General features: G+C 36.7%; 1 protein-coding gene across 2 annotated transcripts in view; it reads left to right on the top strand.

The window, feature by feature from the left end:
- The window catches only part of pola1.S (polymerase (DNA directed), alpha 1, catalytic subunit S homeolog), a 181,705-nt gene that overhangs the window by 42,572 nt on the left and 113,770 nt on the right, over positions 1 to 25,363 (top strand). For both annotated transcript variants that reach the window (NM_001088586.1, XM_041583016.1), the window contains 6 exon segments: positions 405 to 534; positions 6,777 to 6,896; positions 8,723 to 8,819; positions 9,413 to 9,528; positions 11,197 to 11,346; positions 11,711 to 11,833. In NM_001088586.1, coding sequence (NP_001082055.1) covers positions 405 to 534; positions 6,777 to 6,896; positions 8,723 to 8,819; positions 9,413 to 9,528; positions 11,197 to 11,346; positions 11,711 to 11,833 — 736 coding nt within the window.

Here is a 25,363-nt window from a genome sequence, read left to right as displayed (position 1 = left end):
TCATTATTTTTTTATAGTTTTATTATTATTCGCCTCTAGTTACTCTTTGCAGCTTTCAAATGGGTGTTGTTGACCCCTTCTTAAAGCAAATGCTCTGTAATGCTACAAATGTATTGTTATTGCTAATTTTTATTACTCCTCTTTCTATTTAGGTCCTCTCCTATTCATATTCCGGTCTCCTATTTAAATCAGTGCATGGTTGCTCGGGTAATTTGGACCATAGCTACCAGATAGTTTAAAACGCAAATTGGAGAGCTGCTGAATAAAAAGCTAAATAGCAAAACACCTTAAATAATACAAAATGAAAACCATTTGCAAATTGTCTCAGAATATTACTTTTTACGTCATACTAAAAGTTTTTTCAAATGTGAACAATCCCTTTAATAGGATTCTTTCACTTGCAGTGATTCAGTACATCTTCTGTACATGCTGGAGAACACCTGGATTGATGCAAAATTCATCCTTCAGATCATGTGTGAGCTGAATGTTCTTCCCCTGGCCTTACAAATCACAAATATTGCAGGCAATGTCATGGTAAGGAATTGTACATTATAGAAACGATTTAACAAATGTTTAAAGGGGTTCTGGGGCAACTTTACAAGTGATTCCACAAAGGGAAGGTTAGAAATTGTCTTTTTTTATTTTTACATTGTTATAATTGTTATATAATCAAAAGTTGGACCTACTCCATTGTGGCTAGAGAAATCACTTGCAATGACTTGGATGACTCCTTGGACAAGCATAGTGAACTCAAAGTCTACAGTTAATTTAGTATAGGTATAGGGTTGTCATCCATAGATGCAGGTTTCTTTCAGGTCTGGCTTTTACTCCGGCAGACCATTAGGCTACATTGCAACTAGGCTGGATGGGACTACAGCCCTATAAGACCGAAAACTAGTTAAGTTCTGGTTTTAAATGATGCATGCACCCCTCTATTGATCGTAATAATGTTTAACTGTTATGTGTACTAGACCCACCCCAGTTTGGGGGGGGGGGGGGTTGGAGTGGGAAATTTAGGAATATTGTTCATATGTTGATTCAACTCTCTCCTTCTCCTGTACTCTGCAAGCAATAGCACTCATGCTGCCCTCTCAAGTGTATCCCATAAACTATTTCACTCTCTAATATTATCTCATGGAACACCAGGAGCCTTAACTCTTACATTTAAACGTAGCCTTATGCACAACTACATTAAAGGAAAACTATACCCCCAAAATTAATACTTGAGAAACAGTTTTTATTTAAATTAAGTGGCATATTAAAGAATCTTCCCAAACTGGACTATATTGCTCATTTACATCTCTTGCCTTGAACCACCATTTCGTGATGGTCTGTGTGCTGCCTCAGAGATCACCTGACCAGAAATACTGCTGCTCTAACTGTAACAGGAAGAAGTGTGGAAGCAAAAGTCAGAACTCTGACTGTTAATTGGCTCATGTGACCTAACATGTATGGTTTGTTTGGTTTGTGTGCACCGTGAATCCTAGGATCCCAGGGGGTATAGATTTCCTTTAAGAAGCATCATGCACCTTCTATTCTACTATAGGAAACTCACCTGACAGGACAAAAAATTCCTCTCCCCTAAAAGACACGGGGGGGGTTATCTATTCTAATTAGGAAAAACATAAAATTTTCTCTGAACCATTATTATAGACCATAATGGTTGCCATATTATTCTTTACTGCATTCTATGCAACAAATCCATAACTATCATCATTGTGTATATACCCCCGCCATACACAATGGACCCACAGGCTAATCGCCTTCATTCCCAAGACACGGGTCAGACTAAATTAGCACAATGCTCCAGCTTGTAATTGCCTGGAGATGAAAACACCAATAGGGGAGTGAATACATCTTCTACTCAAGCACTCAGCAGTCCTTTTCAAGGATTGATCTAGCATTGATAACTACCGATGTCCTCCCCTTATTGATAAAGCACAGTTTTGACCTTGTATTCTAAGACCATTCTCCACTCCTGCTCTCCCTCCATTGGTCCACCCCAACGGGTTCAAGACTGTGGAGACTAAGATCCCTTTGGCTGTCTAATGAATTGGTACAAAGAGGGTCAACTGTGCAGTAGTTTACAGACCTGAAACTCCTAGTATAATAGTTTGTGACGTACTACCAAAAGCTATACCAGTCCACAATACCCCACCCTAATAACACACTCTTTCCCAAGGACTCCCTCAGCCAACCTATAAATATCTTCCTCCTTCGTTTGTAGAAGCCCTCATTGTTGTGGTTCCAAAACTGGGTAAAGACCCAGTGAAATTCATACCGGCCAATCTCCCTCATAAACACAGACGCTAAAATTCTTGCATAAATACTGGCCACACGACTCCAATGTTACATTGTCGATCTCATTCATACGGATCAATCTGGCCTTATGCTGGGCAGATCCACCAAGATTAACATAAGGAGACCACCAACATTTCTTCATGAAAATGAAGGCACTAGAGCAGCAGCCTCTCTTGATTCTGCAAAGGCCTCTGTTTCCTTGGGAGATCCTTCACAGATTTGATCTAGGTGACCACCATCAGGGGGGCTTAGGGGGTACAGTCAGAATGGGCCTAAATGGTTGCATGGCTGTGTGGCACTTTTTGGATTAGCTGGGCCCCCTTAACAGCGTGCGAGCAAACCCGAAGCAATGGAGCCAGGGCCACAAACCGTCCCAAAGCAGCGAGCAGCAGCTCCCACATCTGCAGTTATCTTTATATCTAAGCCAAGACCCTGATTCCATGGGACTGCTAGAATCATATAGACTCCTACAGACCACAAGACCAGATCTCTCCCTTTCCTTTATACAAAGGATGGTATTTCATCTAATACTTTAGACATAAAGGTAACTACAGATGTAAATTCTGTAATTTCTATAGTACTTTATGAGCACAAATCTCAATTGTCTGTCTAAAGGGGTTATATATTATACTTGCTCCTGTGCTTCACAGTATGTGGGGAAAACCACACTCAGTGCTTGTGAGTTTCGGAGCTTATATAAGCAATTGAAAGGAAAGCTTTTAAGTCAGGTTTGGCTAAGCAAGTTCACGAGAAACATGATGGAGTTATGAGTATACAATTCCAAATTCTATATAAACTAAATTTTCAGATAAGAAGGGTTTATTTGGATAAGAGGCTATAGAAAAAAGATGCCTTTTGGATTTATTATCTTAACACTTGAACCTCTAGGGGGAATGAATAGGGATTGGGAACTATTGTGTTTCTATTAAATATTGAGTATTTCATTCATTTATGGATTTGTTTTCCTTTTTCCTGTGTTTGTTTAAATGCTCTATATATTAATTTTTAACTGGTAAATTGTTGTATAATATATCCACTGGAAGGGACATTTTCAGGGTTATATCTTTATAGGCGTGTACTTCCTGATGTATTTATACATGTGTTCTGGAGGGGTCATGAGATTCCGATGAAGTGGCGTGACACCACGAAACATGTTAAGGGGCAAATTTGTCAAGGGTTGAATTGAAAATTCAATTTATTTATTTTTTAATGGTCAAAGCTGTCAAATTTGAATGGGGAGTTATTCAAATTCGATTTGAGTTTTTAAAAAAATTCGAGATTTATCATGGCCTTTTAAGAACGGAGGGAGGGAGACGTCCAGGGATCAATTTTGAGTTGTTTGCAGCCTTCTTGACATTCAAGTTTTTTTCGGAGAAAACTTAATTCAATTTGAGTTTTCAGGTCGATTCCATTCATCTGAGTTTAAAAAAATTTAATTTTTTTAATAAATTTCGATTTGTCAAATTTATGGGAGTTTAGGGGCCGCTAAGTGTGTCGTCCCTATAGCGTGTTTTTTTTCAAAAGGACAATAAAGAATTAATTATTTTAATATTGGTGCTCCATGCAATGCTGCTGTTCATATTAACCTGCGTTGTGTTTGTACTGCTATGAATTATACAGAAGTTGTGTAGTCAGTAATTTTCTCTCTTTCACAAACAATTTGTGAAAAATAATTTTATTGAAAAATAGTGTAAAATATTTAATATATTTAATAGTGTAAAATAGTGTAAAATGTTTAATATATTTAATAGTGTAAAATAGTGTAAAATATTTAATATATTTAATAGTGTAAAATAGTGTAAAATATTTAATATATTTTACGGGGATGGGACCTGTTATCCAGAATGTTCGAGACCTGGGGTTTTCCAGATAACGGATCTTTCTGTAATTTGGATCTTCATACCTTAAGTCTACTAGAAAATCATGTAAACATTAAATAAACTCAATAGGCTAATTTTGCTTCCAATAAGGATTAATTATATCTTAGTTGGGATCAAGAACAAGCTACTGTTTTATTATTATAGCGAAAATAATTTTTAAAAATTTATTTGGATAAAATGGAGTCTTTGCGAGATGGCCATTCTGTAATTTGGAGCTTTCTGGATAACTGGTTTCCAGATAACGGATCCCAGTAAAAAATGTTTCCCCCTTCCCACCCCTAATTTGCATATGCATTTGCAAATTAGGGTTCGGTTCGATATTCGGCTGAATCTTTCGCAAATGGTTCGGGCGAATCCAAAAAAGTGGATTCGTTGCATCCCTACCATTTATACATATTAGTTTCATACTGTATTTTTTTTTTTTTTTAGTACAATGATATTTGCTTTATCTTTTATGCCTAAAAGCTGCAGCTAATTTATGGCAAAAGAACAGAGAAAGTTTCAAAACTTTGATATTTCACATTTTTTATGGGTAGTAGAAAAACGGAATGGAAATGTGCTCATAAAATTGCCAGTTGTCTGTGACTCCTCAATGTCTTACAATCTGTGTAACGATCTACCTTCCCTTCCCTGTTGTATCACCACAAAATTGTTTAAGACCGTCTTCTCTTTCACTTTGGCTTAGATTTTTTTTTTTTTTTTTTTTTTTTTCCCATCTCTAGCGGGTGCATCAAATTCAGCTTGAAATTTCTAATGACTAAAAATGATCTAGTTTCATAGCATGTTGCTCTTACTGAACGAAGCAGCTGAATGAAACAAACCGACTCTGTTGACAGAAATGATGTCTTGTCAGCGTATTCATCTTTCCAAAATCACGCTGGGCTGTTTTTAAAAAGAAAATGTCATTGTAGTGTGTGATTCCATTCCAAACCTGTTCTCTGTAACAAGTAAATGTCACTTTCTACCTAGACCCCAAAATACATTGAGCCCCTCTTTTTCTTTCTTCTTTTTTAAATGAGCTGGTCGGTTGCCTTGGGCATACTTCATACTGGCACAATCCGTAAAAAGTGGAAGTATTTGTAATATATTTAGAATTCTGTTACTTCTTAGTTAATATGTTGAAAGGCACCAAACCCAAGATTTCATATTCAATTTAGCTGAGTTCTAAGCATTTTTATAATATAATCAAAGTTCTTTTTTTTTTTTTTTTTCCCTGATCCTGAGCAACTCTTATTAAACTAAACTGGATATGTGGAATTTTTAAATGCCACAATTTTGAAAATATGGTTAACTATTTGGCCTCTTTGGTTAAATTGTAAAACCATGAATTGATATATTGATATATATATATTTATATTTATAGTAGAACCCCCATTTTGCATCCCCTGATTTTAAGTTTTGATGGTGGTACCTGCTTGTCTAACAGTCTTAGTTGTGTCTAGGCTTATACTCGAGTTTCCCCAGTTTTCGTAAGTTAAATTAGGTACCTCGGCTTATACTCGGGTCGGCTTATACTCGAGTATATACGGTACAAATTTTAAGAAATTATTTCCCTTTTCTCTTTAATTATAAAACAGTAGCTTTTACATGATCCCAACTTAGATATAATTAATGCTTATTGGAAGCAGAACCAGCCTTCTGGGGTTACATTATGTTTACATGATTTTCTAGTAGACTTAAAGGAGAAGGAAAGCTGCTGAAGCAGTTTATTGCCAATAGATAAGCCACAAAAGTGCAAGCTATAACACTATATTTATTCTGCAGAATGTTTTACTATACTTGAGTAAACAGCTTTTGAAGTGTTCTCTGTTTAGGATAGCAACTGTCATATTAGCTTGGTGTGACATCACTTGCTGCCTGAGTCTCTCCCTGCTCGCTCATAGCGCTGGGCTCGGATTACAGCAGGGAAGGGAGGAGAGATTGGGAGAGGAACAAACTGAGCATGCTGAAGGCCGTGCCCTGGAGGTGTAAGCTGAAAACAGGAAGTCTGATACAGAAGCCCATGTATACACAATAGAAGGAAAGAAATGTGGTGTTTCTTTTGAAACTCAGAGCAGCATTACTTTGAGGGTTTACTGGTGTATTTATATAGACCTTTCTGATAAAGCTTACTTAATTTTAGCCTTTCCTTCTCCTTTAAGGAATGAAGATCCAAATTACGGAATGATCTATTATCCGGAAAGCCCCAGATCCTTGTCATTCTGGATAATAGGTCCCATACCTGTACCTTGTACTTGATCCAAACTAAGATATAATTACTCCTTACTGAAAGTTAAACTAGCCTTTTGTGTTTATTTAATGTTTACATGATTTTCTAGTAGACTTAAGATGGCCATAGACGCAAAGATCTGATCGTACGAATCGAGAATTCATGGTCGGACATAACTTTCGTACGATTGTGGTCAGGGGCAGAACATCGGCTGATCTGTTCTTTTCTACTTTATTTGATCGGAATTGTTAGTGGCAGGTCGGGAGATGGGAAAGTCTGATCGGATCTTTGCGTCTATGGCCAGCTTTAAGGTATGAAGACCGGTTTCTGGAACATACCACGTCCCGAGCATTTTGGATTAAAATATTTTTTTTCTTTTTTTGCAGTCAAGGACATTAATGGGTGGACGCTCAGAAAGAAACGAGTACCTACTGCTTCACGCCTTCACAGAAAATAACTTCATAGTGCCAGACAAACCAGTGTTCAAGAAAATGCAGCAGACCACTGTGAGTGAGAGAAATATTTATTATAAAAGATTTATAAAGGGAACTGGGTGGGATTACAGATAAGGGCTCGGCTTCCTTCCATAGCTGGTCATGCTTTGTACATGATCGTGTGCATGGTAAGTTTATTTACAGATCACTAGAAGGTATTCTTTAAACTGTTATCCACAATAATCTGACCTGCCATACTGTCCAGTGTATTTTTTTTTAATGTAAAGCCTTTTCCTTTACTCCCATTGCATCTTTCTAGAGACTAGTGATGGGCGAATTTATTCGGCAGGTGCAAATTCGCGGCGAATTTGCAAAATCGCCGTGAAAATTCGCCGGCATCCAAAAAAAACGGATGCTGGCGTCAAAAATGAGACGCCAGCACCATTTTGCGAATTTTTGGCAAAGTGAAACGGCGCAAATTCGCCCATCACTGCTAGAGAACTGTAATCTGTTATGGAAGATTTAGTAGGGCATAAAGGCATGATTAATGTAATACATGCACTGTCCCATTTAAAATGCTAAGCTCTCATTGATCATTTACTGTATTCAATCTTTTAACTGAATTATGATCTTGTGAAATGTGATCTGGTTTTTAAGGCAAATAATCATATATTTTTTTTCTGAATGGATTCTTCAACCATCTATTAAGTTAAAATTGTTTTAGATCTGTTGGCAGACTTTTTTTCTTAACTTTTTTTAATGGCAGGACTTGTAACATGATAAAAAATTGTGTTTACAGATATGGGATTAGTTATTCAGAAACCCGTTATCCAGAAAGCTCAGAATTACTTACCATAGACTCCATTGTATCCAAATTATCCAATGTGATCTGGTTTTTAAGGCAAATAATCATATTTTTTTTTCCTGAATGGATTCTTCAACCATCTATTAAGTTAAAATTGTTTTAGATCTGTTGGCAGACTTTTTTTCTTAACTTTTCTTAATGGCAGGACTTGTAACATGATAAAAAAATGTGTTTACAGATATGGGATTAGTTATTCGGAAACCCGTTATCCAGAAAGCTCAGAATTACTTACCATAGACTCCATTGTATCCATAATCCAAATTTTTAAAAAAGGTCCTTTTTCTCTGTAATAATGGAACCGTACCTTGTACTTGGAACAAACTAAGATATAATTAATCCTTATTGGGAGCAAAACCAGCCTATTGTGTTTATTTAATGTTTACATGATATTCTAGTAGACTTAAAGTCAACCTGTCAACCAGACATAAATCTGTATAATAAAAGTCCTTTTCAAATTAAACATGAAATCCAATTTTTATTTATTATTAAAGCATTCATAGCTGTTGTAAGTTCATCTAAAAGTCTCAGCTGTCAATCAAATATTGCTTGCCCCTTCTCTATGCCTTAGGCAATTACTTTCACTTTCCATTCAGCACTTTCTAGATGTCACTGCTCTCCTCACATTCCCCCCTATTTTTTAACCATTTAATTGTGTAACCAGTGCATGGGGATGGACATCAGGTCCCCCATTCTGGGGCACAAACAAGATTCTGAGATGATGCAAGGCTTGTCTTAATAAGTGTCCACAAAATGGCTCCTATAACTATGAATTCCCAGACTGAAGGAAACCAGATTCAAATAATTTATGTAGTGTAATTAAAGTTCATTTTGCTTGACTAATGTGATAAAATAGGATTTTAAATATATTTTTTGGGTGACGGGTCCCCTTTAATGCATGAAGATCTAAATTACGGAAAGATCTCTTACCCGGAAAACCACAGGTCCCGAGCATTCTGGATAACAGATCTCATACCTGTATATAATATTTTATATGAATCTTTCATGTTGTTACTTTATTTCGCTTTATTGTTAGGTGGAGGACAATGATGATATGGGCACGGATCAAAATAAAAATAAGAGTCGAAAGAAAGCTGCCTATGCTGGAGGGTTGGTCCTGGAACCCAAAGTGGGTAGGTTCAATTAAGAATATATTTCCCCAGTATTAAACTTATTCCACAAATGAAACTGAAAAGAACAAGCTTTTTTGTTGGAGAAGAACACATTTTCCCATGGATTTTGATTCCCAACATAAACCGGCTAATATGAAAAAACGCCAGTGCTAATCACACGCGGCGATTAGTTTTCCGAGGTTGCCCGAACTTTCCTCGTGAGGCGACTTCAGAAAACGAAACGCCGCGTGTGATTAGCACCAGCGTGTTTTTTTTTTTTCAATTTTTGCCGGCGCAGAGTCAGGGAAGGCATTTGGGTAGATTGGTCGCCGCAAAAACGAGCCGATTAGTCGCCAGGCAACCAAATCTCCCCAAAACGCCCTGTGTGGCCTGACCCTTAAGGAATAAACAATCTCTTCTGCATATATTTGTGGTTTACTGATTTACATTTTATAGCTTTGGTTATATGGACTTCTTTAGCAAAGGTTCCATCCTGCCTCGTATAGTTACTGCTGCACATCTCTTGGTAGTTTTTTGCTCCTCAAACACTCTCTGCTGCTCCACTGGTGGTCGTTTGTTGCTCAGTCTTTGTTTATTTTTTTATTTTTTTTTAGGTTTCTATGACAAATTCATCTTGCTTCTCGATTTCAACAGTTTGTACCCCTCCATCATTCAGGAATACAATATCTGCTTTACTACAGTGCACAGAGAGGCTCCCTCAACACAGAAAGTAAGTCGTCAGGTCTTCTGTTTGGTAAACATACTGGGCAAGCTAAGTACTTGAGCTTAAGAACTACTGACATTTGCCTACTTTAGTTTTTTATATGCTCATCTTGAAAACATATACACGTTGTATACATTCAATGGGAGAGTAAATTGATTGTCAGCTAGTTAGGTCAAGTGCATTGTTTTTTCTTGGTGCAGTCACTGTTGGATCAGCATCATCAGATTCCTGTTGTACCATATCCGTTTCATTCATCTCAGATTCCAACAAGTGTTGTAATTTTTGCACACTCTGATCATAGTATAGGCTTGACCAGGTGGACCAATAATATTGGCTGTAGGTGAAGGAGAGCATGTCAGTGTAATGTAGCCTTGGGGTTTGTTTAATTAAAAAAAATAGTTACCGTTATGTGTTTGTGTTGACCATGCCAAGTGCATGGTATATACATACATATATGATATGTGTGCGTAAGTAATATGTATATGGTATTATGGATTATATATATTTAAAGGGGAACTATATCAAAAATGAAAATTTAATATAAGCGTCCTCATACTAAAGTAAGAAACTTTCTAAATACAATCAATTAAAAAGTCTGCATTGTTTTTGAAATAATCAAGTTTATATTCACTATTCCTCTCTCAGCATCTGTTTCTCTTCATTCTGTCACCTTGCAGGAGTCGGGTGTCAGATGAATGATCCAATATATCTTATAGGGGGGGGGGGGGGGCTCCCTTTCCTAGCAGATGAATTAGAGCACACTCAAATAACTGGATTCCAGTACAAACAAAATCTAACAAAATAACTGCCTTTTTCACAAATCCTGCATGTAGAGAGACGTGATGTCTGGTGATTTAAGAGTGTGAGCTTTAATACATCTTCTCGGCAAAAGGAGCCCCCCATAAGATATATTGGATCATTCATCTGACACTCAAAGCTCGCATAAAGACAGAATGAGGAGAAACAAATGCTGAGAGAGGAATAGTGAAGATAAACTTGATTATTTCAATAACGGTATATCATTTTTAATTGATTGTATAAGAAAGCTTCTTATTTCAGGGTAAGGGCACACAGGCAGATTCGGGGAGATTAGTCGCCCGAGTTTTCCTCGTAACCCAACTTCGGGCGACTTCAGGAAAACGAATCTGCCCATGTGCCCTTACCCTCAGTATGATGATTCTATTAAGTTTTCATTTATGTGATCGTTCCCCTTTAATCTGCCTTTCAGCTGCCTCCTCCCTCGCTAACTGGCTATGTTGCATACAAAGCATTCTTTATGGAAAATGTCTGAATAGTGTCCGAGATTATCCACTTTATTGTGTGATTGAAATATGATTGAAATACAGAAAAACGTCAGGAAAAATAGTTAATTCTGGTACAGAGGGCAGTTCTTGCAACAAGCAAAGGCTTAACCACTGAAATCTGAATGCAGAACTGTTACTGTGAAAGCCATGTCTTTTATGAATCAAATTGCTGGTGTTTGTAGAAGCCTTCTGTTCATTTGTGATTTCCTTTTGGTTGCTTTGCGCTTTTCATTATTATCAGCATGTTGAGCAGGGACAGAATGAATAGGATATTTCTGCCAGGCTCTGGCAAAGGCTGATGCAGGAATGCTGCCGAAAAGGAACCATCGTAAATATTATTTGTATTGTAATATCATCTCTGGCATTGCAGGGTGAAGATCAGGACGAAATTCCAGAGCTACCTCATTCCGATCTTGAAATGGGGATCTTGCCTCGAGAGATACGGAAACTGGTGGAGAGGAGGCGTCACGTGAAGCAGTTAATGAAGCAGCCTGACCTAAACCCTGATTTATACTTGCAGGTAATAAATTGGCACAAGGCCTGACTGGAAATTTATCAAGCCAAAGGTTACACATGATTTTATATATATATATATATATATATATATATATATATATATATATATATATATATATATATATATATATATATATATATATATATATATATATATATATATATATATATATATATTTAGTGTGTGCATGTTAACTATTTGATCAATAAAAGGGAAACAGATTTGATTTGCTATTATTTTTGTGTTTTCACTAATTTTTTCCAAATGAATTGTTTTGGGGTTTTTTTTTTTGTAGATTCTTACCTTCTTTTTGCAGATTTGTAAGTCTGTAGCTTTTTAACGGTTATTTTATGCTCATTACTTTCAGTATGACATCAGACAAAAAGCTCTGAAGCTCACAGCAAATAGCATGTACGGATGCCTGGGCTTTTCCTACAGCAGGTTTTATGCCAAACCTTTGGCTGCGTTGGTTACTCACCAAGGGAGAGAGGTCAGTGTTTCACATCGTCTGCCACAATAATGTTAGCATTTTGCATGTTCTTTATGGATAAACTTTATGCTTCCATACTAACGCAGAAATCACGTGCATTTTTTTAGTGCAAGTTTTCTTATATATAGCACTGAAAAGGTAAGAGACACTGAAATTAGAATGAAAGTCTTACATTTGAGATGGTGTTTTTATACAGTAATTTCTACAGGAAACATTCCACTGGAATGCAATTCAACTGAGGCGTGAAGCAGAAATAAACTGTTGCCCAAAGGCTTCGTATAGAAGTCTCGCAGTTAAAGCAACTGAAACGTGCCTCCTGTTTTGGCAGTAGCATAGAAATGGGATTATCTAAACAAGTTTTCCATCCTGCACTAGAGACAGGGTTTATGGCCACTTACATGATCCTGATCTTTAAATAGAGGTTTCTAAGCATTGTCACATATTATGCATAAATGTAATTGTACGAATGTGAAAGATGTGCTTGTAGTCATTTAAACAGCTAAGCCGCACAGGAAAGAAACAGGAGCTGTAAATACGCTTACTAACATGTAATTATGATTGATCCGCCATTGTTTTCTGGTTATTGATATAAAAACATCTGCGAAGCAGCTTGCATCTGAGTAGTGAGTATGTATATTCCTTAAACGCCTCAATAGAATTAAACACAGCGAGAAGATGCACACCCTTAAAGTAAGATGAGGGGTGCTAATCTATAGGGGGGTCTCCAAATAATGCTAAAAATACTGAGTAATGGATAGCACACCCAATTTGAAAAAATTATCGAAAATTTATTACAAAAAAGAAAAGAGAAATTACAAAAGTTAAACAAAAGTTATAAATAATATAACAGTGAGCCCAATGCGTTTCAACCTTAAGGGTCTTCCTCAGGGGCACAAAAAATCAAAAAGGCAATGTCTTAAAGGACAAACCAAAAAATCACAGGGTGTATTTGGGACCCGGGCTGCTCCACTTACAGCTTTAGTTGGGTATACAGTGCCCATGGAGCTATACAGTAAATTAGTGTCTCCATTACATAGAGCAGCTTTAATGCACTTCTCAGCCCTGCCCCATTGCCCTGATTATAGCTGAGCCATATTTTCCATAGACATTTTTGGGCCCTTTTAACTTTGAATGCATTGCTCCTGTTTTTTATTCTGCAGAGCTGGAACTTCTTGGACGTCACTTTTAATCTAGACATGCTGAAACCTAGATTATTTTTATTGTAAGAAAACAATGAGGGTAGCTCTTTTTGCAACTGCTTAGGACAGTTTCCATTTACAGCCCTCTTTTACAGGTACAGGTATGGGATCCATTATCTGGAAACCCGTTATCCATAAAGCTCTTAATTATGGAAAGGTCATCTAGTTGCTACATTTTTAAAGGAGAACTAAACCCTAAAAATGAATCGGGCTAAAAATGCCATGTTTTATATACGGAACTTATTGTACCAGCCTAAAGTTTCAGCTTCTCGATAGCAGCAATGATCCACGACTTCAAACTTGTCACAGGGGGTCACCATCTTGGAAAGTGTCTGCGACACTCACATGCTCAGTGGGCTCTGAGCAGCTGTTGAGAAGCTAAGCTTAGGGGTCGTCGCAAATTATCAAGCAGCAAATGAAGTTGGCCTGTGTAATGTATATTTTGAGTCGGTCCCTAAACTTGGTAACTTACAGCACCGTGGAGCATGTGCAGTGAATCAGCGAAAAGATGGAGAGCTACTGGGGCATCTTTGGAGACACAGATCTTTACAGCTAAAGGGCTGTGGTTGCCTTGGGCTAATGTACAACAATTGCTGGCTACTTCTTTAGTTTAACTTTCCTTGTCCTTTAATAACTTTTTTCAGTTAGCTCTGCATATTTATGATATACCAGACAAGAATTCTCATTAACAGTAAAGGAAACTGAACCTATAACAAATATTTGCATACTTTGGTACAGTAGCAAGAATAGGGTTATAAAAAAACTCCTGTGATATGCTTAGGGTTAAAGCATCATTTGATTTTTGTTAATGTAACTGCACTTCATTCCAATAAGGGCTAGTTTGGTTGATCTTTCACTAGGTGGCGATAGATACTTGGAGATCTTCAAAGGAAACACACAGCATTATTTAATATGAAATTACTGTGTGATTCACAGAAGGGTATAAATATATTTAAGAGAGATCAGTTTGCTTGGTATAAGTGAGTAGCTTTTTTTGTTTACTCCTTGTATTGCCAGTTGTAGGTTTCAACAGAAGCTCCAAAGTGCCCATGGAAATGGCTTCCCCTATTCATATAAAATATGGAATATTTTAAGGTCTTCCACAGACTGTAAATTGTTTTTTGCATTCATGGCTCTCGTACCCTATTGTCTAATCATGTTTGGACTTTAAAAAAATTTCCTGCATTGGAACTGCATTCAGCACATGTTGCTCCCTATCCATTACTTTATGTATTAGTATAACACATTTTCAATGGTTTTCACTTATTTGTGAATATAATTGTGTAGAAAGTAGTATTTGCCTGACTGTTTATATTCTCTGCACTACTGGTTTTGACTTGTAAAACAGTTTAGCAGAAGCAGCTGATTTACGAATAATATATCCTCATTCATTCCATGGGTCTGTGCTCATGTTTGTTAAAGAAAAAAAAAAACTGGCTCAGGTAAGTTTGAATCACATTGCCACATAGCCATCTTACCTTGGGTTCCTAGTCCTCTCTCTGGCAGTTTTAGATTTGTGCTTGTGCATTAATAATGTAGAATTTCGGGACATCACACTACTGCACCTTTAAGTCTTAAAGGGCACCTGTTGGGCAAAAATATTATCCCCAGCCAAAGTTGTAGAGCGTGTAGAGACCGAACTCCGGTTGAGGGTAACAGTAGTTCTTAGGGTTTTTTTTTAATTTCCCTCTGACAGCACTAGGTCAACCGCACCAGGAGGGAGTTCCTGCTATGAGCGGCCATGTTGGGGCATGCGCATAATGAGCGAATGCTGCAACATGCTCATTATGCACATGTGCGTGACATCAGAAGCGCATTTACGCATGCACTCTGACTGACAAACCTTGCAGTTCTATTCGCTATGTACACAAACAGGGCTTTACTTGTTCTATAGAGGCCAATAAACATACCTAAATATAATTTTTTTTTTTTTTTTTTATATTTTTTTAAACGTCTATAAGCCCCACCAGTCTGGGATGTTCTATTGATTTGATTTCTGCTTAAAGGAACAGTAACACCAAAAAAGTGTTTTTAAGTAATGAAAATATAATGCAGTGTTGCCCTGCACTGATAAAACTGATCTGTTTGCTTCAGAAACAAACTGTTCATATAAACAAACTGTTGTGTAGCCATGGGGGCAGCCATTTAAGCACAGGATACACAGTAGATAACAGATAAGTACTACTATAGTCTATATAAACAAGCTGCTGTGTAGCCATGGGGCAGACATTGAAGCACAGGATACACAGTAGATAACAGATAAGTACTACTATAGTTTATATAAACAAGCTGCTGTGTAGCCATGGGGGCAGCCATTCAAGCACAGGATACACAGTAGATAACAGATAAGTACTACTATAGTTTATATAAACAATCTACCATGTAACCATGGGGGCAGCCATTCAAGCACAGGATACACAGTAGATAACAGATAAGTACTACTATAGTTTATATAAACAAGCTGCCATGCCGTTAGTGGCATATTGGGGAAAGATCTTTGAGTCTATGGCCAGCTTTACAACCGTAATTTGTTTTGTAGGTTTGTGTGCACCGTGAATCATACGATCCCAGGGGGCGGCCCTTCTTTTTAAAATGGCAGTATTCTATTTATGATTACCCAATGGCACATACTACTAAAGTATATTTTTATAAAAAATCGTTTATTTACATGAAGCAGGGTTTTACATATGAGCTGTTTTATGCAATATCTTTTTATAGAGATCTATATTGTTTGTGGTATAGTTTTCTTTTAATGTTTCTTATTTCTTCTGTCACCAATTTGGCAAGTCCTTTCTTTATACTCTTTGTATTGTGTGTGTGTGTGTGTTTGGTTGTTTCTTGGTTTCTCCTCCTCATCCTCAGCAGCTGCCGTGGATAACAAGGCAAAAACCTCTTGGCTAAGCCCGGCAACCTTTCTCTGTTACACAGGGCATGCCAAGCATGTATGATAGATTATCACATAGTGACTGCTATTGGTGCAGATTTGATTCGCCTCTGCCCTTTCTCCTTTTGACACAACTGAAAGCTATATGCCCTTCACAACTGTTCTTCCATCGCTCTCATTCCCCTTTCTTTTTAATTGTTAATAGGTTATTGTTCTTAGAATTCCATGCAACATTTCTTAAAGTTCCCATTGTGTGTTTAATCAGCAGTGGAGTGTTGTACTTTTGTTATCCAGTTGTAGCTTGCTTTTTACAAGGAAGGAGGATAAAAGGAATATAAACTTCTAGGAATAATGGATTTAAATCTGCAATCTTCCTGTTCTCATATTACATAGTTCTGTTCATTATCCAGGAACTGAATGTCCCGACTGCTGAGCTATATTGAGAGACACATCATCTATGTTTGGAGGGCAACGTGTACCCATTTACTGCGCTATAAATTTAGAGCTAAAAATCATGCTGAGGTGTAAAATGGAATGATCTTTGTGTACTGGGATAAAATACTATTGCTTGACAATTCTATTTAGTAACATGCTTTCTACGTGATATAGAATGATAAAGCACAATATACATTCCGGGCACCATATTATATTGTTTTCTGATCATGTTTCCTTAGTGAATTCTGTTTTCCTTGAATTAAAAAATATATTTAACTTCTGTTTAGGCATAATTTATCTTTGTGTGTGAGATGGGCTTGGATGAAAGTTAGCCAAGTCAGCTCACGCCCTTCTCACCCTCTACTTATACCGCTAGTATTGGAGAGGGAAGCTACATTGTGGGGTTGGGGAGCAGAAGATTCAACCGCAGTTTTTAAAGAGAAGGAATACCATTTTACACTTGGGGTGCCAAAAGTTAAGCACATCCAAGGGACTACTTTTACTTAACTGACACCCCGGGCTGATGCTCCTATCAGCAGAAAACTGCACCAGCACGAGGTTCTTCTAGCGAGCACAACGGAGCGATCCTCTTTCTGCTTCTTTGGGTTTTCTCGCGGCTGCGCATGCGCAGTAGAGCAAACAGCCAAACTTTAATGAAAAAGCCGTCTATTTCACTCTACTGCGCTTGTGTCTGCCCCCGGAAATTTAAAAACCGGAGAAGCAGGAAGAGGATCGCTCCGTGGTGCTTGCTAGAACGACAGGCTGGTGCAGTTTTCTGCTGATAGTAGCACTGGCCTGGGGTGTCGGGTAAGTAAAAGTAGTCACTTGGGGGGCCTAACTTTTGGCACCCAAATGTAAAATGGTATTCCTTCTCCTTTAATATTCCACCCAGTCTCCAGTGCGTCATCCTATTTTCTTTTTGAAGTGCAAGGCCACCAGAATATATGTAATTATACGTGTGTCTTTCAGAAAGCCACATTTTAAGTATATCTCAAGTATGTTTAAAAAGTTGGCTAAAAATATCCAATCAGTAGAGAATCACCAAATCTCTGGTTTGCTTTGGCTTTTGATTTGGATTTGGATTTGGCCAGAGTCTTAGATGGAGCTTTATTCTTTTTTTTCTGAGGTTACATAAACAAAAAATCATGGCTTAAAGGAAAACTATACCCCCAAATAATGTAGGTCTCTATAAAAAGATATTGCATAAAATAGCTCATATGTAAAACCCTGCTTCATGTAAATAAACCATTTTAATAATAATAGACTTTTTTTTAGTAGTAGGTGCCATTAGGTAATCCTAACTAGAAAATTGGCATTTAAAAAAAAAAAAAAACAAGAGAAAAAAAACTCACATTTGTATATCACAATAGCTTAAATTCATGGATAAAAACAAACAAGAATTGTGTTTTCAGTTTACAATTTTCAACGAGGCTTTAAAATATCGTCTTAAACTCGAACACAAACTAGCAGAAAAGCTTAAAATGTTTCCTGTTCTGAGAATTTTTACTTGAAGATCCCCCCCTATTGCCTTGTTTTCCTTGTGAAATCCTGAGCCGCTTGTTAAGACAAATAAAATCTAAACCCTTAGCGGCCCATTTATCAAAGGTTAAATTTCGAAATTCATGTGAATTTTTTTAATTCGAATATACTCAAAATTTGACTGGGAGGTTTTTTAAGAAAAAATTAGAATGGCTAAAATTTGATCGTATGGATCTGACCCAAGAATTCGAATCGTATTCGATTCGTATGAATTGTTTTTCTCCGGAAAAAAAAAAACTTGATTGTCAGTAAGGCTATTAACATCCAAATGGCTCAATGGACCTCTGCTATTGACTTAGGAGCAAATATTTGAATTAGGACTGTTTCCATGGTCGATGTGTGATGAATCTCACATTCTGATAGGGGGATTAAAATTTTAATTTACAGTACTATTTGACCCTTAAAGGGACGATTCACCTTTGAGGTAACTTTTAGTATGTTATAGAATGGCTTATTCTAAGCAACTTTTCATTTGGCCTTCGTTATTGTTTTTTTTATAGTTTTTGAATTATTTGCCTTTTTCTTCCGACTCTATCCAGCTTCAAACGACCCCATCTAAAAAACAAATTCTCTGTAAGGCTAAACATTATTGTTATTGCTACTTTTTTATTACTCCTCTTTCTATTCAGCTCCTCTCCTATACATATATACATATCCCAGTGTCTTATTTAAATCAGTGAGTGGTGCCCAGGGGAATTTGCACCCTAGCAACCAGATGGCTGAAATTGCAAACTGGAGAGCTGCTGAATAAAATGCTAAATAACAACAACCACAAATAATAAAAAATCAAAACCAGTTGCAAATTGTCTAGGAATATCTCTCTACATCATACTACAGGTTAATTTAAAGGTGAACAACCCCTTTAATAAATCTGCCCCTTAAAGTCATGGAGAAATGAAAGCGATACATTGTTGTGCACAAGTGATGCGTGCATTTAAAAAAAAAAAAATAATAATTTGAATATACAATTTATGATTTCACCTCTGTTCAGCAGATTTAGGTTTAGGAAAAGTTAGGAATTGGCTGCATTCGTAATGATCCTTATAACTTCAAACACAACAAAGGTGTTATGGACGGATTTATTTAGGATAGAATTGCCAAACCTGGATGAGCTTCTAACTATTCAATGTAGGGGACTTAATACAGAGATATTACTTAATACAGGACCCCTGTTAGGCTGCTAACCTTGTATAGATTCATTGCATAATTTTCTGCTTATCCATTTAAATCAGCTCCAGCCATTTTCAGTCCTTTTAAAGGAATGCAGTAGGTGCAGGTTTCACTTTTATCTGGATTGCTAACATGTAGTTTTGCAATGAAATGATTCGATTTGTCAGAATGAATTGAAACAATAGCAACAATTTTAATGGCAACTTGGCATTCTTTCATGTGACAGTGATCAAAGCAAACCCAGCATGCCATGAACACCAAGTTATAGCATTTACACTACACCAGTTGTTAGAATGACGGTCATGTCATTTTTTTTTTTTGTCCTCCATATTCCTGAAATAGAACACACATATAGGTTTCAGTTATTTTATGCTTTATGGATTTTTAAATATGAATTATGCTTTAGAAGTATTCTTGGGTGAAGCGCAAAGCATTGGTATTATGTCACCTTATTGAGTTTTTACTTTTTTGGCTTTAGAAATGCTCTCAACTACCAAATCAGATTGGCTATTTAGATCTCATTTTACTTACACATTTGTTTTACTTTATATTAGGACTAGGGCAGGTGACATTTGCTTTACCATTTTGGAGTGGTTCATGCAATGTTTGTCTCAGTAGTTTGTGTTTTGGGGATTTGGATTTGCATCCCATCCATGCAATTTATGAAGAATTAGTAATGTAATAAAACATTTAGTGCTATAAAAATAGCACAAATTTTTTAGAGGTAAGAGACAACCTTAAAGGAACAGTTGTGTAAAAATAAAAACTAGGTAAATAGATACTATGTTCAAAATAATTTTTTTTTTAATATAGTCCATTATCCAAAAAATTTGCCAAAAATGTCTATTATAGTCGGAGTGAGTAGATGTCTAATATAACAGAACAGAACCCAACGTTTAGTGAGTTTGCAATTGATCCTCAGCATTGAGCTCAGATTCAAAAGCAACAGTTATGACCCATGTGGCCCCCCTCAAGTCAATGATTGGTTACTGACTGATAACCAATCAGTGGAAACCAGAGAGCTGCAAAGCCGGAAGTAGTGTTCTGTCCTGTTCTGTTACACATCCGCTCACTCCAGCCTTTATACATTACATTTTTGGCTAACTATATTAAAAAAACATTTTTTTATTTTGCACAGCTTTTCTATTTACAAAGTTATTATTTTTATACTGAATAATTCCTTTAAGAGTAAATGATCGATCTACTAATAATCTGATTTGGGCAATATGGGCTTGTACCATTTTTGTTTTCGAATGTTTGCTTGTAGAGGAAAAAGTGCTGGAGGTTTTGTGAAAACTTACATCAATGAGATATTTTAAACTTCATTAAGTAATTAAATTTCTTTTGTGTCCCTTAAAGCATGTCATCTGTTGCATCTCAGCTGAAGAGGTAGAGCAAGTTGTTCCCTGTAACCCTGTCCCATGCTCTGCCTGATCAACAAATAAAAGCTCCAACAATAATAGAGCCTTCACATGCCTGAGTGTGTTTGCCATCTTTGCTCAGCATTAGTGGAATTTCTCAGAGGCTTCCTCTTAGTAGACCTATTGATTTTGCCAGTTTGTGAGGAGTGTCACTTTACACTTGAGGATTTAAAGCATGTATCGCAGCATGCTTTCATAAATAGGCTATGAAAAAAATATTCTTTGTTTTCAGTCTGCAACGTTTTTGCTCGGTCATAAGTGTCACTTTTCTAATTGTCCTTCCATTCACTGGCAGTTAATTTATTTATCCTTGAAAGAAGTTTTAAACAGCTGAGGTAATAGGAAATGTGTATTATGAACAATTTATTAAAGGAACCAGAAAATGTTATGTGGACTAGCACACCCTGTTAGATAGAATACATCATGGATTTATAAAATAGAGTCCAACAGGAACAAGTGATTAGTCGCAAGTGTAAAGGAGATCCACCCTTTGTAAAAAAAAAAAAAAAAAAAAGTGACATAAACCGTAATGTAAAATTTCTATATAAAACATCTGTATACACTAAAAGGATTAATAATTAAAAAGCTGATAAGAATACTCCCCCCACAAAAATGACCCATTATGTGGTTACAGCTACCATGTATTTCTAAAGACATAATATTAAATGAAAAATAAGAATTGATTAAGCTTACCCTATGTGAGGAAAACAGGAGTCTAGGATAGCTGACCCTGATTGTAAAATATGTAGAAAAATGGAAAATGTATCTGTAAGAAATAAGATATAGTAAAACTGTTACATATATTCATTATTTACAAAAAACAAGAGCTATAGTATTCCTCATTCAATAGCACTCCCTTTGGAGTAGTAGCCTTTTTATATCCTGCCCTTGCCTAACCGATACTTTTTCTACGATTTGCCATCTCACCTGGTGGCCATGGGTGTAAAAATGTTTGGCTAAAAGAGTTTTTTTTTTTTGGTTTTCTGATCTTTTTTTTTACTGCTATTTGAAGTTTCACTACTTAGAGTACCCATTTTTTGGGACTCACCGGACATGTCTGGTTTAAAGTTGCGTATTACGGATTTATGTTTGTTAAGCCGAATTTTTACAGATCTTGTGGTTTGTCCTACGTAAACCTTGCCACAGGGGCACTTATCTCTTATCTGCAATATATCACATTATCTCTGCCGCAGGTGGAGAAGCAGTTAACCTGATGCCTAGTGCCTAATGTTGGGTGCCTCACCACCTCTCCTGGTATAATCCCGTTACATAATGCAGAGGATTATTTAAGTGTCGTTGGGGCTCCCCCTCATAGTCAGATGTATTGAGTAAAACTGTGCCGCCACCCTTGTCTGCCTTGGTTTTCTTTGAGGACAATTTATTAAAGGAACAGTAACACCAAAAATTGTGTTTTAAAGTTAAAAAAAACAAACAAAAAAAAACAACCTATAAGCCTATATAACAAAGGCTAACATTTAGAAACTTGTATACCGTTTTTCCAACCAACTTTTTAAAGGGGACACGTCACCCAAAAAAATTATTCAGAAGCCTATTTTCACATTAGTCAAGCAAAATGAACTTTAATTACACTATATAAATTATATGAATCGTGTTTACTTCAGTTTGGGAATTCATAATTATAGCAAATTTGGATTTCATATTGAATTCGAAAAGGACCTTTATTATATAGCTGTTTGTTTCTGGGTGACAGGTCCACCTTAAGGGATTGTTCACCCCTTTGCAACTGATGATATTGAACAACTTCAGGTGTGTTGCAAAAGCAACAATATTAGTTGCCACCCTAATAAGGGGCACTAGTAGTACATAGTAGCTTCTTGCACTACCCTACTTGCTGATATTTTTTTTATTGATATTAGAGGGCCATGAAATCAAACAAATATTTGTATATTTTAATATTTTGTAACTTTTTGTAACAAATGTTAAAATATACATGTATAGTTATGGGAATTTACCTATTATCTAGAATGCTTGGGACCTGAGGTTTTCCATATAAAGGATTTTATGTAATTTGGATCTTCATACCTTAAGTCTACTAGAAAACAATGTAAACATTAAATAAAACCAATAAACTGGCTTTAGTTTGGGACATGCGAAACTGGAAGTGGCGTCCCTCCCAGGAAGAATCTCGCCAAAAAATTAAAACTGGAATAACCACAAGGGAGGGTGGGAGGGATCAAGCCCTAGGGTACCCAGCGAGGTTAAGGAATCGGGTACTTTGCTGACCACTTTGCGGGTATTCCGCGGGCACCCGACCCGATGCAGGACTCTTCGCATAAGGCTCATTACTAAAATTTCTAGCATAAGCAGTGTTTTAAAGCAGAAGAAAAGGGTAAATCACTGATGATTGATTATAATCACTTGCCTGACATCCTGGTACAGTTCCCCTATTAGCAGAAAAACTGTACAGGCCCAGTGGACTTCTCAGCGTCTTCTCTCCCTTCTCCTTTAAATGAATACCATTCAAGACATACAAAGTTAAATGATGCTTTGGTTTTTTAAGTACATGAAAAATCCCAAATTTCTGCTAACATTGCAATACATTCTAAATGCTAAGTAAACCATTGCGGTAAAACCTGGTCAGGAGGTAGGTCCTGGTTTGGGATTACGGTATATAGTTATCAGGGGCCAAGTATTGACATGGCTTGTAACCCATATCAGCCAATAAATTGCACCAACTGCAGTAGACCATCTTATTGGCTGCTGTGAGTTACAAAATCCACTCCAACATAGCCCTTGGAAAACCGCATGTCAAAAATCAGACCTTGTTATTATACTATCATTTAACTATATTGTCTCTTTGCTCATATGGTGCCAGTACATAGCATTTCTTTGAAACTAAATGAGCAAGCTGACCTGTCTTGAAACAGTGTACTGAATAACTGATTGAGTGGCGCTTACTAACACTTTAAATTGAAGTCCATGCCCCCTTTTCTACCACCACCGCCAGTTTGTATAAGAAGTGTTCACGGCGTTAACAATAGATGTCTGCAGTGAGCAAAATCGAAGTTATATATAGTCCAACTTAACTCTTTCACTGCTAACTGTTCTTTGCAAGGATCTAAATGCAACATAGGACTTCTCATCAGGCTCTAAGTGGTACTAGCTTTCTGCAAATACCTTATTTTGGATTAGAATTGGAATTAAACTCGTATTTAGATATGTATTAAATTTCGGTTTTCGTGTTTTGATCCATGTTTTGTAAACTTCACATTAGTGAAGTATCGGCACTCCTGTCTTAGCCAATAACTATTAACTATATCTTAGTTGGGATCAAGTGCAATGTATGGTTGACTTTTACAGAGAAAAAGTAAATTATTTTCAAGTCTAGAGAAGATTTTAGTCCAGTCCATCATAACCTTACTGTTTGTTTATATTTACACATAGATCATCTATTACGTTCAATTAGTGTTATGATTCTTCTATAATTGGTTAACCTGCCCCAAACGCCTTCACTTAGTTCCTGCCTGTCTGTCTTTGGCCTTAAAGTCCCATCATTCTATCCCCTGGAAATATTGCTTTGGTAATAGATTATGTTCTGTTTTACTTGAGAAAAATACACAGAGCTTCATATGATTATTAGGGGAGATCTTTACTGCATAAATTGTAGGCTGACATACATAAATACTACTATAGCAGATATGTGGTGTTTAAGCTTGGATATACAATTGTGTTCAGAATAATAGCAGTGTTTCAAAAAAGTGAATAAAGCTCAAAACCTTATATCTTTTATTTCCACATACTCAAATGCACTGGGAACGCTGCACATTCTATTCCAATTCAAAACATTGAGAAAAATGTAATTTGTGTTCTTGCTTTACAGAAAGTGAAGAAAATGTAATATTAGGCTGTTCCAAAAATAGCAGTGTCTTCATTCTTCTTTACAAACTCAAACATTCATTGTTTGAACCAAAAAATGTTTTGAAAAATGTTGCTTCCCTTTGAATCACTGAACTAATATTTCGTTTTATAAACAGTGTTTCTGAGAACTGCTGCACATCTGTGTTGCATGGAGTCCACCAACTTCTGCCACCTGTTAAATTCCACAATTCTTCTGCATTTCTTGGTTTTGCTTCTGAATCTGCATTTTTGATTTCACCACACAAGTTTTCTTTTGGATTAATGTCTGGGGATTGGTCTTGCCACTCCATAATGTAATCTTGTTGGTCTGAAACCAAGATGTTGCTCAGTTACTGGTGTGTTTGGGGTCGTTGTCTTGTTAAAACACCCATTTCAAGGGCATTTCCTCTTCAGCATAAGGCAACATGACCTCTTCAAGTATTTGGATGAATTTAAACCAATCCATGATCCCTGGTATAGGAAAAATAGGCCCAACACCATAGTATGAGAAATATCCCCATATCTTCACAGTGTACTGAGGCTTGAATTCAGTGTTTGGGGGTGTCTGACAAACTGTCTGCGGCCCCTTGATCCAAAACGAACAATCTTGCTTTCATCAGTCCACAAAATGGACCATTTCTTTAGACCAGTCAATGGGTTCTGGAAATTTCAGCACGTCTTTTTTTTAACAATGGGACTTCGCTGGGACAGTACTCAAAGGTAATTTAAGACCCTTTTTGATCTTTCTTAAGCTGATTGTTGGCTGAGTCTTTGCCATTTTGGCTATTGTTCTATCCATTTGAATTAAAGTTTTCCATTTTCTTCCACGTCTTTCAGGTTTTGGTGCCATTTTAAAGCATTTGAGATCATTTTAGCTGAGCAGCCTCTCATTTTCTGCTCTTCTTTATTTGTTTTTCCCTCTCCAATCAACTTTTTAATCTAAGTACGCCGTTCTCCTGAATAATGTCTGGAAAAACACTGCTATTATTTGGAACAAACTATTTTAAACACTGCTACATGCCTC

This window comes from Xenopus laevis, chromosome 2S (genome assembly GCF_017654675.1).
Source record: "Xenopus laevis strain J_2021 chromosome 2S, Xenopus_laevis_v10.1, whole genome shotgun sequence".
NCBI classification, from domain to species: Eukaryota; Metazoa; Chordata; class Amphibia; order Anura; family Pipidae; genus Xenopus; species Xenopus laevis.
This window is presented reverse-complemented; position numbering and strand designations above follow the sequence as displayed.